The 17,359-nt window shown below is 33.9% G+C and overlaps 1 protein-coding gene across 1 annotated transcript in view; it reads left to right on the top strand.

Annotated features, from left to right (window-relative positions):
• WASL (Wiskott-Aldrich syndrome-like) overlaps positions 1 to 17,359 on the top strand; it is a 66,262-nt gene that overhangs the window by 40,347 nt on the left and 8,556 nt on the right. The window contains exons 3-9 of the mRNA XM_011951740.1: positions 1,833 to 1,919; positions 2,181 to 2,277; positions 3,902 to 3,925; positions 11,147 to 11,315; positions 12,041 to 12,083; positions 13,033 to 13,186; positions 15,052 to 15,572. Of these exons, the coding sequence (XP_011807130.1) occupies positions 1,833 to 1,919; positions 2,181 to 2,277; positions 3,902 to 3,925; positions 11,147 to 11,315; positions 12,041 to 12,083; positions 13,033 to 13,186; positions 15,052 to 15,572 (1,095 nt within the window). The remainder of the gene's footprint in view (positions 1 to 1,832; positions 1,920 to 2,180; positions 2,278 to 3,901; positions 3,926 to 11,146; positions 11,316 to 12,040; positions 12,084 to 13,032; positions 13,187 to 15,051; positions 15,573 to 17,359) is intronic.

Here is a 17,359-nt window from a genome sequence, read left to right as displayed (position 1 = left end):
TCTATAAAAATCTGTTTGCTACTCATTTTTCCTTATGTTGTTTCTCATGATAGAATATATTCAGATTTTCATAGCTTTATGTCCCTCACTCCCAATCATAAATCACATTGCTATAGATTGGATACCCTTTGTTAGATATTCATTTCTTACAGTTGTCATAAAAACATCATTTTGCTAAGATGAAGTCTCCATTATTTTTTTAAAAACCTTTCTGTAAGTAAGCCTCCATGATTAATATTTATATGTGACAATAAGTGCAATGAGATTTTAATTACAAAAAACTAAAACTGCCTCTAAACTATTGGGCACTAATATGACCCGATAGATAACAGTCAAGAGATTTTTACACCCCGGTCTCAGCTTTATTTGTAAAATCAGATAACCATCTTGGTCTGTTATGAAGTATTTCACTGAGTTTAAATGAGATCTCAGTTATGGTATTTGGTAAATTAGTGCATCTTTTGTTGTTGTTGTTGTTGTTTTGAGATAGGGTCTTGCTCTTGCTCTATCACCAGCCTGGAGTGCACAGCTTACTGCAACCTTGATCTCCTTGGCTCAAGCAGTCTTCCCACCTCAGCCTCCTGAGTAGCTGTGACTGCAGGCACATGCCACCACACCTGGCTAATTTTTGTATTTTTTTGTAGAGATGGGTTCTGCTGTTTTGCCCAGGCTGGTTTCAAACTCCTGGACTCAAGTGATCCTCCTGCCTCAGGCTCCCAAAGTGCTGGGATTACCGGCCTGAGCCACCAGTCCCGGGCTAAATTAGTGCTTCTTAAAGTCTGCTTCCAAGACAGCTGAGAGATATGACATGCTTCTGTCACTAGCAGTGGCTTACTAGTAGTCACTAGCAGTGGCTTACTATGGCATTGATTCTCGGGGGTGGGGAACACATGCATAGTTTGAAAGAAACCCCCAAGTGCTTTGACATATTTCTCATAACCGTTGTGAAGCACTATTTAGAAATGGCATACACATACTACTACACTAAGAAGAAAGGAATTCCATTGCAGTGGTTATCGTGTGTGAACAGTGTATTGTACATATTTTTAAATTGTGGTCTGGGTACAACCTTGCATTTCTGAATAGGGCAATGACTGTGTTTCTCTAACCACTTATTTCCAATTGCTGAACATTCATGATTCTTCACCTTTGGTATTAAGATTAAACATATTTTTTATACTATGACAATAGATATGGCAGTCATCATGGCATTCTTATCCATAGTTTAACCTTGATACATTTTAATTATCAGTCTCTTTCTGTATCATGATTAATACTACTTATACCAGTATGTAATTAGAAAGGTACTCTGCAAAAGTTAAGAATTTGAAGATGGTTAATGAGCAGTACAAGGAAGGTATATTTGACCCTCCCACATCTATAAAATTGAGGAAAAGAACATAAAGTATTCCTGCAGTGTTTGATAGTACATTGTCTAAATATTGCTGTTAGAACTGTGCTTTGATAATCAATTCATGTACAAAAGTGTCCTATTCCTTCTATGTAACATTGATGACCTAGTAATTATTCTGGTTATGTATTTGACCAAGTAACTGAATTTGGAAATGGTTGGCTAGGGAGATTATATCTTAGCTGAATTAAACTGACTTGATATGTAGGTTTTATGAAAGACACGTTATCCAGTGTTTACAGTTTTAAGAAATTACTGATTAGATTATGTGACACTATTTATATATTATAAATATGTTGCATGTGTGCATGTAAAAGTTATTTTTAGTATAAACGGTTATCTTAATATGAGTCATCTGCTTTGTTTTATTCCTAGAGATTATGTTTTGGTAGTTCTTATTTTAATTTTTGACTTTTTCTAGGATGGGAAACTATTGTGGGAACAAGAGCTATACAATAACTTTGTATATAATAGTCCTAGAGGATATTTTCATACCTTTGCTGGAGATGTAAGTCATATTTTTCTTTATTACCATCTTTTTTCATTGCTTGCCTTTTCTAATCCAAATTATTTATAGAGCCTTATTGAAAGATCAAATTCAATTTACTATTTTATTTTTTTGCTGAAGATGAAATAATGTCTTATCTGCTAGTAAAATTAACCTTTCATTCTTTAGAAATATACTTCTTTTGCTCATTGTTTTTATGATATAAAGCTGTTATATAAAGCATAATTCTGTTGTTTCCCCTTTGTGATGAAAATATTTCAGACTTGTCAAGTTGCTCTTAATTTTGCCAATGAAGAAGAAGCAAAAAAATTCCGAAAAGCAGTCACAGACCTGTTGGGCCGCCGACAAAGGAAATCTGGTAACCCTTTTTTTAATTACTTAAATTGGACCAGCAAACTAATGCTCATGGGAAAAGTGTGGGCCACTTCCTGTTTTTGTAAATAAAGGTTTACTGAAACTTAGCTGTATTCATTGGTTTACATGTTGTGTTTGGCTACCTTTTTGCCACAACACAGTTCAATAGTGATGACAGTGTTTATGTGGTCCTCAAAGCCTAAACTATTACCTGAAATATTTACTATTTACAAAAAAATTTGGTGGTCTTTACCTTAAAATAAATAATATTTTTCTTGAGAACTGTTTTTTTTAGATTTACTGAAGGACCCATTTCAATAACCCTTTTTGTTGATAAAATGTCATATGTATTGACTTTTAATTTTGGATTTGTGATAGCATTGTTTGTCAAGTTTTAAAGTATTTTATACTTTGTAAACAAAGACTTTAGGTAAGCTTAGAAGCAAATAAGCAGAGTTGCTAACAAGATCTATAAACATTGCCTTGTCTTTCTATTTTGTTCCTAATACTGTATACTATAAAACCCGTAAGGAACCTGTTTAGTGTGTGAGACAACTCTAACACATATAAAACGATTATAGAACAATGCAGGATAGTATAAAGCTTTAAATTAATTGGTATAGAACTGTTGTTTGACAACAGTGTACCAGGCCTTTCTCTTGTAAAGTGGAGAAGGGTGACTAGGAAAGGGGAACCTTTCCAAAATTATCTTAAGCAGATCAGTTTCAGGAGAAGGAACATGTGCTTTCATCCAGTCCTATGGTTCCAAAAACTGTGTGCTGATGACTCTCAAAGTTTTGTCTTTAGTACCGACACATCTTCCCTGACCTTCAGACTCTGTCTACTCAAGTTAAGTGACAGAATAGCCTTTAGACTTAACACATCTGAGGAGAATATTTGATCCATGTCCTGTGTCCTGAACCGTAGCCCCAGTCAGACCTGTTCCTATTCTTCTACTAATCTTCCTTGTTTCAGTAAAAGGCATTTGTTCCATTTTATCCCTCAGGTTCACCATGGTCTCTCATAAATCCTATGAGAGTCCTATCACATTGGCTCTGCCTTCAGAAACATGTCCTGTCTGACTATTTCTTACTATTTCTGCTGCTACCATTCTAATCCAGGCCGCCATGATCTGTCAGTTGGACTGCTACACCAGCTCTCTGACTAGTCTCCCTGCTGCTACTCAATCCTTTTTACTATCACTTTTCTATACAGTAGCCAGAGTAAACTTGTAAATTAGGTTATATCACTTTCTCTATTTAAAATTCTGTAAGAGCTTCCTATCATATACACATAAAATCTATAGTCCTTAACCATGGCCTAGTGAACCCTACATGATCTAGTCCCTGTCTTTCCTTCCGACTTGTTTCCTTTCACTGTGCCTTTTGCTCACTGCAGTCCAGCCTTCATGATGTTCTTTCATGTTGCACCTTCCTTGGGGCCTTTGAATATATTGTTCCCTTTCTTATTTTATTTAGATCTCTGCTTAAATGTCGGGTCTTCTGAAAAATCTTCCTTAGTCACACATACATCAATTTAGGAATAAAACAGTTTAGTGAATTAATTTTTTTATGTTGATGTTGTCTTACATATATTTAATAATATTCTTCTAATTTATTTTCTAACAGAGAAAAGACGAGATCCCCCAAATGGTAAGCTTTTTGACAATTATTAATCTTTTAAGATTTTAGGTGGCAGTTTAATCTTTGTGGAAACATGTACCATACATTAGTAATATTTAGTATCTATTACATCTTAATCCTTGTGGAAACATGTACCATACATTAATAAGTAATATTTAGTATCTGTGATCAAATTATACAGTTTATTGTGTTCTTTTTAATTAATGACAGATGAGACTTAGGAAACAGTATTCTTCAATATTTTTCTGACATGAAGAAAGAATACATAGGGTGAAGATCACTAATACTTACATCTTAATTCTGGATTCACAGTTGACTGAGTATACAATCTAGCCTTAACATTTTTCCTAGAGGCAGTAAATTTTGTCTAGCATATTTGTTAATTTCCTACTTTAAGATTTATCTTTCATTCTTATTTCAAAGGATTATTTCACACTGGTTATATGTTATATGAAGCCCCTTTCAGAATGAACACCTACTGTTATGGTGTATTTAGAACTAATTTAGCTGTGTATAATGCTCTTTAATTTGATAATGACAACTTGAAGTATTATGAATTCATTTTTTAAAAAATATTGAATACCAGAGAGTAAAAGCAGTAAAAGATAAAGTCCAGGGGTAGAAATTCTTACCCTAGACTTCATAAAGTCCCTGAAATTATGTGCTAAATATGTTCTTTTCTCTGGAGAGAGAGGATCCATGGCTTTCATCTGTTTAAATGAGGTCCCTGATTCTGTGAAGGTAAAGAATCATTCTCCAGGACCCTTTATTATGATAGAGAAAATGGCCGCTTCTTTTTAAAGGCACATCTCAAATCCTCTTATCAGAACCTAGAATGATTATTCAAGGAAAACTTACATAATACAAAGTTCTTAATATCTGACAGCTATTGGTGATTGTTGGGGTTTGTTTCTTTTAAACAGGTATGTTGCTTTTTGATTTTGTCCTTACATTTCTTTTCCTGATACAGAAGCATGAACCAAATTTTGCTGTATTAAATTCTGGGTTATTGCCTTATTATTTTTTTAAATGCCTGACTACCTTCAGTAGTGCTTAACAGGTACCAAATATTGTATAGTTTCACTTTCTCTTTTGAATAGAAATATTAATACTTTTTAGGGCTGTTACAGGGATTGAAGTAATCAAAGTTTAGCATAGTGCTTAATAAATACTAGTTATTCTGATGAAGATGATGACAACAATAATAATAGCAACTAGTATTTAATGATCTTTTACTATCTGCCAGCACTGTTCAGCAACCTTCTGAAGTAGCTGCTATGATCTCTTTTATAGATAAGGAAACTGAGGCATAGATAGGTAACTTGCTCAAGATCTCATAACTAGTAAGTAGGGAAGCAGGATTCAGCATCAGATGATTTGACTCTAGAGCCTGGCCCCTTAACCACTATGTTATGTCCAAATGATTTTGAAGGCAAAACTGAGACACAGGGTAAATATCATGTCTCAGAATATATAAGCTAGTACGTGGCAGAGGCAAAAGAAACAGAAGCAGCTGAGTTACAAGTTGCTCATCTGTGAACTTTCAATGTAGTATTGGAAATTTTCCTTGATATAAGTCTAGTATTTCAACCTTTCTGAATTTGTTACATTATTTTGAGTTTGGAGAGTATATACAGTATTGAGTACCAATGGAGAAGACTTTCTAGTGGTGCCATGGAAACACTTTGGGGAAAGTAACCCCAGATTTTAAAGTGTAGATGCTGTAGAAACAATATAATTAAAGTTGTAAATACATATATCCATGTTGGATCAGTTCCAGGATCCCCCATGGATAGGAAACTTCATTGATACTCAAGTCTGTGATACAAAATGACATAGTATTTGCACATAACCACAAATTCTCCTATATGCTTTAAATCCTCTTTAGAGTACTCATAATACCTAATACAATGTAAATGCTAGGTACATTTGATCTTAGCCAAAAGTCTGAGAAGCAGTGCTGGGTAAATAGTTATACTGTATTGTCTAGGAAATAATAGCAAGAATAGTCTGTACATGCTCGGAACAGATGGACCCATCCACTTTTATTTTTAATCCACAGTTGGTCGAATCCATGGATGTGGAATGCATGGGCATGGAACTGTGAATATGGAGGGGTGAACATTTATAAAATGAATTTCTGAAGAGGCACCTAGTTTCCATGAATAGATAGAATTTGAAAATTCTTTATGTAACAGTGGTGTTTCATAATTTTATTATCCCTACTAAGAGATCCACTTAGAATTAAATGTAGTTTCTTTCTCTGAGTTGGCTGTTGATTTTAAATCTTCAGTTCTAATCATTTGGCTCAGTGGTTTCAGACTTCTTTTATCAAATAAGTGGAGGGTTTTTTTTTTAATAGTGCTGTTAAAGGGCAAAATTATACAGCATGTATTGCCCATACTTGTATACTTATAAACTATACATATAATATGCAATTAATATATTAATACATACTAAAAAATGAAATAAATAATTATCAATACAAGTTGTAGTATTTTAAAACTGCTTTGTATTCAACTGCCTTGCTTTCACCTCTAAGTGGAGACCACTGTTTGGGAGGCAACATTATTACTTTACTGTATTTGGTGCACCACCACTAGGTGGCAGTGGGCCCCGTACCATGTCCTCCAGTAGCCATGCAGGTGCTTTGTCTCAGATCCTTACTTAGATTAGATTATCAGTTTACCACACCTTTTCAAATTTTAATTATTAAAAAGATACTGTCTGTGGAATTTACATACATTCCTAAAATGCAATTCAGTATCTTCCTCCTAATTTCTTTATTGGTCAATTTCACATTTTAGCATATATGCTTTCCAATGATTTGTTCTCAGCTTCATGACTGCTTGACATCAGAGGCCTCTAGGCCACCTGTTTTTCAACTGTTTTATACCTTGATGAGGCTTCTTTGCTTTTTATGTAATTAATGGGAAACTTGAGTTCTTTTAGATTTAGAATTAGACATGTCTGTTCACAAGAACATTTAAAAACCTTTTCCTGCAACAGTTGTCCTTAATCAGGAGATAATTTGTCATTTGTTTTTTGAAAAAAGAAGGAAAACAGCCCCTCTTCATTGTATGTTTCCATAGTAGTTCTTAGGATGAGTGTAATTTCATAAATGGAATAATTAAACTTTACTAGAAATGACTTGAGTACATATTTCTGTTACTAAATCTTTCATATACTTTACGTTATTTAAAAATGACTCTATAACCTTAAGCAGGTATTCACTTTTTTTAGTGTGTCACTTGAAACAGGTATTTAATTTGGCTTTAGAATACCATTTTAAACTTATTTCCTCACATCTTCAAACCCTAAAGTAAATAACCATTGTCAACAGAAATAACCAAGTACCTAACTTCTTGAATGTGTAGAAATCCATTTTTTTCTAAATTCTGTAAGTTGTTAGTACATATTTATTGAATAATGAATTGTTGGACCATAGTCCAAGAAAACTGATAAATTGGTAAACAAAGAATGTATTATGGCATTTGTAAAATTAGCAGTGTCATCCACCTTGTAGTTCAACTTTTGTGTAAGAGGTAGAATAGTTGGCCAGGCACGATGGCTCACGCATGTAATCCCAACCAGCACTTGGGGAGGCCGAGGCAGGTGGATCACAAGGTCAGGAGATCAAGACCATCCTAGCTAATACGATGAAACCCCATCTCTACTAAAAATATGAAACATTAGCCAGGCTTGGTGGCATGCACCTGTAGTCCCAGCTATCCGGGAGGCTGAGGCAGGAGAATCGCTTGAACCCAGGAGGTGGAGGTTGCAGTGAGCCGAGATGGCGCCATTGCACTCCAGCCTGGGCAAGAGAGCGAGACTCCATCTCAAAAATAAAAGAGGTAAAATAGTTAATTGGAAGGGTAGTGGACTAGACACCAAGATACCAGAATACACGTTTGCTTCTGTCACTAATCGTATGACTTTATAAAGATCACCTAACTCTTACTGTCCTTCATTTTCATTAATAAAATGAAAGGTGATTTTTGAAAAGAAACTCCTAATTTCCCATCTAATACTAATTTTCTATATATCTCCATTATATGGATTTTTTTTTTATAGGCTTACTTAAAATAATGTTTTAACTACTACTAACGAAATTCATTTATAGTGACTTAAAGAGATAATGTTGCATAATAATATATCCATACCTGATTTTTGGGTAGAGGAAGAGGGAAAACACACAGTCTGATTACAGTATGAGTTAAACATTGTTATTCGTTTCACATATCACTTATATTTTGTTCCTGTCCTCATTCTTGAATCTTCTTCAGAGACAGCTGAATTACTTTCTCTAGTGAGTTATAAATCAAGGTTATAAGAAACTGATTTTCCAAAAATGTGCTAGCTTGGATAATTTAAATCATTAAACTGAACTTTATCCAACTCTGTTTCCATGCTAGTCGTCTATAGTATAATAGATGGCTTTTACATAAGCTAAAGTGGCAGAAAATATTTTTGTTGTTTTCTGTTTTTATATTTTACTGGTGAGTCTGATTGTAGTTGCTGTTTGAATACTTAGTTCAGGAAAAGTCATATGAATAAAGAGAGTGCCTAATTCTTTTTTTTTTTTTTTTTTTTTCTTTTTTGAGACAGAGTCTTGCTCTGTCACCCAGGCTGGAGTCAGTGGCGCAATCTCAGCCTCCCAGGTTCAAGTGATTCTCCTGCCTCAGCCTCCTGAATAGGTGGGATTATAGGCGCGTACCATCATGCCCAGCTAATTTTTGTATTTTATTAGAGATGGGGTTTCACCATATTGGCCAGGCTGATCTCGAACTCCTGACCTCGTGATCCGCCCGCCTTGGCCTCCGAAAGTGCTGATTACAGACGTGAGCCACTGTGCCTGGCCAGGGAGTACCTAATTCTGATACTCCTAATTTTGTCTTAATTCTTAAATTTTATTAAGATATGAAGATAAGAAACTAAAAGTAATTTGTAGCATCCTTATTGTGGATGGTGTTGCTGATACTGACTGGTAAAGATAAGCAAGAGGGCAGAAACGGAAGAATGAGAAGTAAAAGCAGACCACCAGATAAGTCTGTGAAGGTCTGAGTGTAACCCCAATTCAACCCTCTAGCCCCCACATTCTGGGTATTCTCAGTAAGTCCTTATTTTGTACAACTACGTAAATGCCAAAATCTGATACCTGAGCAAATTTGAAAATTCATATCCTATATTCCTAATAAGCCTTTCAGGTCATTCTGTACTGCTTAACTCACCTTTACTTATTGATCTAGTTATTTTTCAGATTATTCCTGGGCACTGAAAAAGCTTTTAATGGTTTTACGCGTATTACTCACTAGCTCTCATTTTTTCCAAAAATTATTTCTTATCAATATCAGCAACTTCCTATGGAATTTTTGAATGAAATTGTAACTAAAACTTTAGGATTATTAACATACTGTATATAAATGGGATTTGAATATTAAGGGAAAAGAGTTGAATTTTGGTGATATTAAAAATATACCTTTCTAGATTATTTACTTTTTTGATAAGGTGACATGGCTTTCATAAATTTGTTTTAGCTTTGTTTTATCTTTAATAGTAGAGTTGGGAGAAAATAAGGTATGTACAATTTACCCATGTAAATAAACTTCTTTTTTTTTTTTTCCAGATAATTTTAGTAAGTAGGTATTATACATTGGTGGTTTGGGGCATAATTAAAGAATTACAGTCAAATTGGATTTTAAGGATCACCTAATATACATTAGCCTTGAGATTTCTATTTGCCATTTATTGATTATGTTGGGGATCCTCAAGACTATCCTCAGAGGTGGTGATTCACCAGAAGGATTAAAGGACTCAATATATAAATGTACTTATGGCAAACATTTATTACAGTGAAAACACATAGAAAACAAAATCCGCAAAGGAAAAGACACGTGGGATGAAGTTCGTAAAAAAACCACACACAAGTTTCCAAGAGTTCTCCCAGTGGAGTCACAAAGGTTGCACCTAATTCTTCCACTAATGAATTGTGACAACATGTGAAATGTTGTCTAAAGGAAAAACTTGAGACTTGGTGCTCAGCGTTTTTGTTGGGGGCTGGTTACATAGGTCTCCCCTGCCTTGCACTCACCAAGATTCCAGACTCCCAGAAGGAAAGTAGATGTTCGACATAAACTGAATTGTTAGCACAAACAGTTTAGACACAATAAGCCCACCTTATCAGGGAATAGTGGGAACCCTCTTGAAATCCAACTTCCCAATTGGTCACCTGAGGGCCAACCTTGCAAGTGGTCCTTTCACGAAGAGCAGTTTCAGGTGTGCTGTGTTAAATTATTTTCTACACAATGATGATAGTATTTCATATGTTTTGGAAATGGTCGTTAATGTAGTCACCTCAGAGGAACTTGGCCTCATAGGAGGACTTGTCAGAGAAACATTTAAAAATAGGACCTCTAAGGAACATGTGTTGCCCTTTAGTTGAATTTTTAAGAAATTTTTCAGTTGAATGCTTCACATTCAAACTTTCATACTTTTAAAATCAAGAATTTTATTTTGAATTGTAAGACAAGTTTTGTGCTACATTTAGTACCACTTCTGAAGATAACTTAATAATATGGAAAGATGCCTTTGATATTTTTACTGTTGATTCTTGCACAAGATGAGTGCTTTAAGAATTTTTGCATTTTAAGTTTTTGAATTCTATACTTCTGATAGTCAAGGTGTATGCGTACTGGTGGGGAAAATATCATTTGACTTAAGTATGCCAGTTTTGGAAAAAATGGTAGTAATAATTTTAAGTATCCTTTTTCCTCTTGACTAACAGAGTTGAAACAAAGAGTTTAAGCCTATATTTCTTTGTTAAATTTAAAACAAAATAGACACTTACTTTACTTTCTTTATCCTTGTTACAAGATACGTTTCACTTTACCATTGAGCAATGTGTTGGGTATGAGGCTACTGTAATCAAAATTTAAGAGATTAGACTAATTATATTTAAATTCTAGCTTGGAAGTTCATATTCTTTATGAAATTTAATGGTATAAAAATGTAAGTTTGCTTTGAAATAGTGCATCTACACTAATTTCTTTAAGAACTTACAGATTTTAGAAATTTAGGCTGCACTTTATGGAAAAATATAGAAGTTTAAAATATAAATAATTTATAATGAAGTGATCCTATTTCAGAAAAAAATTTAAATTGTAAATTATGATTTTATATCATTGTTATCTTAAATTATATCCTTTTTACGTAATTTGGTTTTATTTGCAGGTCCTAATCTACCCATGGCTACAGTTGACATAAAAAATCCAGAAATTACAACAAATAGATTTTATGGTCCACAAGTCAACAACATCTCCCATACCAAAGAAAAGAAGAAAGGAAAAGCTAAAAAGAAGAGATTAACCAAGGCAGATATAGGAACACCAAGCAATTTCCAGTAAGACAGTTCTTTTGTTGTTTTTATCTTCACTTTTGATTTATTCATTGCTGTTCTTGATTTTTAATTTGTTAGAAAATTTTCTTTTCTTTTTGGGAGGGTGTGTACATTCATCACTTGGTTACTGTTTTAACTATGTACTTTATTGGAGTTTTTATTTTTGTTTTTGTTTTTTAAGGCAGCTACTCAATAGATGTTCTTGGAATCTTACAGTTTATTTACTTTTCCAACTATGAGAAAAGAAAAATTAGATAAAGTTGTTTCTTCAACTAATTATTGAACATAAAAACAATTTCTCACTTTGCTCTAAAAATAGCATTTAGGAATTGTGTACGGATACTGCCTAGGGTCAGTAAAAACATTTGGTATTTATATAACGTATTTCAAGCATTTTCATATGCATTATTTTATTAGCTCATTATGAAACCCCTATCCCGTCATATATATAATGCTTGGACTCTTACGCTAATTTGACAGTTAAGTAAATAGATGCTGAGAGAGATTGTACAAAAATTTTAAGTTTCAGTTAGCAGAGTCAGGGCTAGAATCCTGTTCTTCTGACTCTTTGTACATAGTTTTTATCATAATATGGTTATGTCTGTGAGAACTATTAGTTCAGGCCAAAAATTCAAAGCCAAATGTTGATTGGATTTCATATATATTGTGTTTATAATGCCCTTTATGCATTTTGTTTTTTCTGGGTTTTTTTTTATTTTCTACTTTAGGCACATTGGACATGTTGGTTGGGATCCAAATACAGGCTTTGATGTAAGTATGTTTTCAAATCATGTACATTATAACTCTGCGGAAATGTATTGGCCTGTTTTAGATTTTTTTAAATTCATTTTTGTGGTGTCTAGTATCTGTTTGAATGTGCTTGCGTTTTATGTACATATACGACGGAGGTTTAAAACCATATTATTGTTCTGTCATCCATGACTAAGTTGCTAAAGACTTAGACCAAGGTTTGTGTACCTTGGCTTTATACGCTGTATAAATAAAATCCTTGTGCTTTGAAAGCCAAGAGAAGAAAATCATCTCTGCCAAGTGATAATTTCAGGGGAATGTATACCAAATTACTAAAAAGTAGTATCTGAATATTCAGTTGTTGAATTCTCTAGATCTTTTCATTCTCCTGTTCTTTTTGGCAGTTTTGTCATTGTTTTATAGCGCTGTGAAACTGCTGGCAAAAATTAATCAGCGTTTGGATATGTTATTTTAAAGCGATATTATTTATGATTGGAGTAAGGAATCTTTTTGGTTATTTTTGTTATAGCTACAATGTTAACTCTACAAACATACTGAGCACCTCTTTATGCTGGGCATTATGCTTGGGATTACAGGAAGATCCTTGCTCTCAGATTTTCAAATTAATTTACTTTTTTTGTGTGTTTATTCCTGGTTTTACATACATGCTTAGGACAAAGTAGATCAAATGAGCATTGGAGATGTCTGAATCATGAATAGGCTAATAGAAATCTAGATGAGATGCCCTCTTTTTGAAGGCAGGGAACAAAAAAGAAGAAGAAGAAAATAGGAAATCTATCTGTTCAGTTTTTTTTAAGTAAAATCGTTTAGTTAGCATGTAAGTAATATAAGCATGTTAAAAGTTTAAAAAGGCAAAATAAGTTCAGAAGGACACAGATGAGCCTTAAAATTAATGTTTTTGTTTTAATTGGGATATATTTTAATAGTTAGCAGTTACTTTGTTTTGTAGCTGAATAATTTGGATCCAGAATTGAAGAATCTTTTTGATATGTGTGGAATCTCAGAGGCACAGCTTAAAGACAGAGAAACATCAAAAGTTATATATGACTTTATTGAAAAAACAGGAGGTGTTGAAGCTGTTAAAAATGAACTGCGAAGGCAAGGTAACTTTTATTTCTATTCAGCATTCTGTTTTGTTTTAATCTTTTGAGGTCAGTTTCAATGGAAAACAGGTACATTCATACATGTGAACTCTTCCTTGAGCAGAGTGTTGAAGTTTCTGGACAACAAATGTGGCCCATCATACTATGTCTTAACATTATTTTATTATAACTAAAAACTTTACAAGATTTTGTTTATTAAGTCTTTATTCATAAAAATCTATACAAAATCTTCCAGCTATTCTATTTTAAAGTAAAAACTTACAGTTGCCTAAATGTTTTACTTAAGGAGTCCTATAAACCACCAGATTTTATTGTAATTCAGAAGTAGTAATTTAAATATAATCACTTTCTAATTAGTAATATACTTTCAGAATATAAATAATGTAAACTTTCTATTAATTTTGAAATACAAATCCTTTTACTTGGATAAAGTATAAAATTTTCTTTTGTACCTGAGAGCACAATTTATAACCTTTTAAGATTTGATATTTTTTTTAAAGGACCTTGTATTTTAGTTTTGTCTTAATAATTAGCACAGTAAAATGCAGATAAAATACTCTAAATTTTCCAATATAACAGTTATCTCTTTGCTACCTTGTTCATTTAGGACTGCTTTCTTTTCTTCTTCCTAGCTTTTTCATAGTCATAATAGTGTAGTCAAGCAAAAGCTCCAGTTAAAACATTCTTCTGAAGAACTTAACAGTCATTTTCGATTAGGCAGTCAGTTTACTTGTGTCTTTTTCACTGCCAGTGTTCATTTCAACTTTGATTGATGGATTGATTGATTGATTGATTGATTCATATAGTTCATAAACATTATTATGCCAGTACTGGTCTAGTATATTTAGATGTAAAGGATTCTCATGCCTCAGCCACCCAAGTAGCTGGGATTACAGGCATGCATCACTACACCCTGCCAATTTTTATAGTTTTAATAGAAACGGGGTTTTTCCATGTCAGCCAGGTTGGTTTCAAACTCTTGGCCTCAAGTGATCCTCCCGCTTTGCTCTCCCAAAGTGCTAGGATTACAGGCATGAGCCACCATGCTCAGCCAAGTTTATTTTTGTGTTATATCTTACATTTTTACTGATGTAGAACAAGAATGCTAATATCCTGACTGCTAGAATAATAGTAATTTTTGTTAATAACTTCAGATTTGCAGTATATAGAAATTCTCAGTTAATTTGTTAATAACCAGTTAGTTTATGTCTCTGGAATAAGTAATTGAGCATTTCAGCAAAGCAACCAGCCTCCCAGAATGCATTACTAGAATTGTAGACTATTTTTAGAGATACAGACATTATACTATGAAAGTACAAATGTAAATTAGATGACAAAGGCTTACATTTTGAAAGGAAAGTTTGGGCTTTAGCGCAGATTAATGTGAATGAATTCTGTTAAGCTACACTACACTATAATTCTGAATGTGAATTGATTTTATTTAAAAAAATAAGTGTACTTGATTATTTTTTAAAGAGGGAAGGTATTCATTTATTTTTATTAAAATGTAAAATCATGCTAATTAGCAAAATGTTTAATTTCATTGGTATATTTTGTTATTATTTTGTAAAGTAGAAAATGTTTATTCCCTTTGCTTTCGGAACTGTACTAATTCCTAAAAAGTGAACTATTCTGTTTTAGCTCATATTTTGTAAGGACCAATAAGAGAATGATCTTTAGGCTGACAATTCTCAAAAAAAATTGTGAGATGTCATCTGTGCTCAGGTATCTTTGTAAAATAAAATGCAAAAATGAGGCCCTTTTTTTGATGTTTGATTTTTATACATGTTAAAATGAATTACTTTTCAATATGATGTTTATGAGACGAAAAAAGCATGCCTTCTGTTTTTCTGTTTGCATTTCAGCACCACCACCTCCACCACCATCAAGGGGAGGGCCACCTCCTCCTCCTCCCCCTCCACACAACTCAGGTCCTCCCCCTCCTCCTGCCAGGGGAAGAGGTGCTCCTCCCCCACCACCTTCAAGAGCTCCCACAGCTGCACCTCCACCACCGCCTCCTTCCAGGCCAAGTGGAGCAGTCCCTCCACCACCACCAAATAGGATGTACCCTCCTCCACCTCCAGCCCTTCCTTCCTCAGCACCCTCAGGGCCTCCACCACCACCTCCATCTGTGTTGGGGGTAGGGCCAGTGGCACCACCCCCACCGCCTCCACCTCCGCCTCCACCTGGGCCACCGCCTCCCACTGGCCTGCCTTCTGATGGGGACCATCAGGTTCCAACTACTGCAGGAAACAAAGCAGCTCTTTTAGATCAAATTAGAGAGGGTGCTCAGCTAAAAAAAGTGGAGCAGAACAGTCGGCCAGTGTCCTGCTCTGGACGAGATGCACTGTTAGACCAGATACGACAGGGTATCCAACTAAAGTCTGTAAGTAAGCTTTTTTTTTTTTCATTTTAGATCCTCTACCATGATGGAATTTTAAAGTAATTTATTGAAAGACATTTTTGAAAAGTGTATACAAATACTTTTTTATTTTTTTCTCTTGCTAATTCATTCTTAACCCTATAAATTTAAAAATACTTCTACATGCAATGACATGCACAAGTTTTAATTCAGCTTTGATACATCTCTATAGCTATGTAACCCATATCTATATGCAAATGTAGGGCATTTCTGTCACCTTGGAAGGATTTCGCATACCTCTTCCCAGTTAATTTTTCCATAAACAATCACTGATCTAATCACCGTACATGAGTTTTACCTGTTCTAGAACTTCATATGAATGGAATTTTACAGTATGTTTGCAATTCCTTGTTCTAGACTTTACTTTCAAATAAAAGGCACTTTAAAGAAAAATCCTTATTAAGCTATGAGAATTAAAAATAGCCCTACTTGAAACCAATTTCTTTAGGAAATCTAAACCAGTAGCTTTATAAAAATTAAATCATGTTCCAGAGTTTTCATGTTCTAAAATTTAGATTAGTAGAGAATCAGACTCAAAAAAATTGAAAGAATTGTAATAGAATTTCTGACAGTGATGGCAAATAAATTTAGGATTATCTGATTTGGATGAGATAATCATTTAATCTTACAGGTCATTTAATCTTAGAGTTAAGCAAACATTTTTCCGTAAAGGATCAGGTAGTAAAATTTTAGGCTTATATGGGCAATATGGCCTCTTGTGACCACTCAGCTCTGCTGTTTTGCCACAGAAGCACCACAGACGATACATACATGAATGGTCATGCTTGTGTTCTATAAAACTATATTTGGACACTGAAATTTGAATTTTATATAACTTTCACATATCAAAAACACTTACTTTCTATTAGCCATTTAAAAATATAAAAATCAAGCTTAGTTTTTAGATAGTTTTAAAAAAAAAAATACAAGAACAGACTGGATTTGGCCCATGGGCTATAGTTTGCTGACTCCTATCCTAGAGCCTAACCTGTCTACATTTACATACGTCTTTTGGAGCCTTTTATAACATGTTCTCCAGGACTTCAGGCAGGTCATGGATGATAGATTTTTTTTCTGTGAAGTAAACGGAGACGACAGAGGATGTTTTAATTGAAAATTATTTCCCAGTATAGGAATTAAAGTAGCTTTCTAGATCTCAGAAACTTTGTGTAAAAGGAGAGTAATAGATAGGAAGCACAACTAATTGAATGAAAACATGTAAACATTAGCATAGATTTAAGAAGACTCTGATCTTTAAAATATATCTAACTCTTTTCTTTATATGTATTCAGGATGACACTTAAACCTATGAGCAGTCATCTCTATTCTCTTTCCCCGTTTAGATCAGACTAAAGGCTGTCAGAAGCAGTTGAAGAACTTTAAAGAGTGGTTAGTGGGGAGAATTAATGTCAAAATGACCACAGCCCAGCTTTTGCCTTGGAATTTCTGCTAGTTCCTGTGTCATTCTCCTTCCCATAACTCCCACTCCTAACCTACCTTTTTGTTTTCCCTTTTCTATTTCCTTTTCACAAACCAACTTTTGTTTCTTTCTCTCATTTAGCTATAATAAGGCGATTTTAAATTTTTAATGAATAAAGTTGTATCCTCATTTATTTTAAAAAGTTAAATTTTCTATTTACTTTCTCCATAACTTTCTCCCATCCCAACGCTCCCTTTCTTTCCAAAAAGAAAAACCCGTTAATTGATATGTAAGTACCTTTTAGAAAGAAAAATATTTTCTATTCTAAGTG

The sequence above is a fragment of the Colobus angolensis genome, unplaced genomic scaffold (assembly GCF_000951035.1).
Source record: "Colobus angolensis palliatus isolate OR3802 unplaced genomic scaffold, Cang.pa_1.0 Scaffold326, whole genome shotgun sequence".
Classification (NCBI taxonomy): Eukaryota; Metazoa; Chordata; class Mammalia; order Primates; family Cercopithecidae; genus Colobus; species Colobus angolensis.
This window is presented reverse-complemented; position numbering and strand designations above follow the sequence as displayed.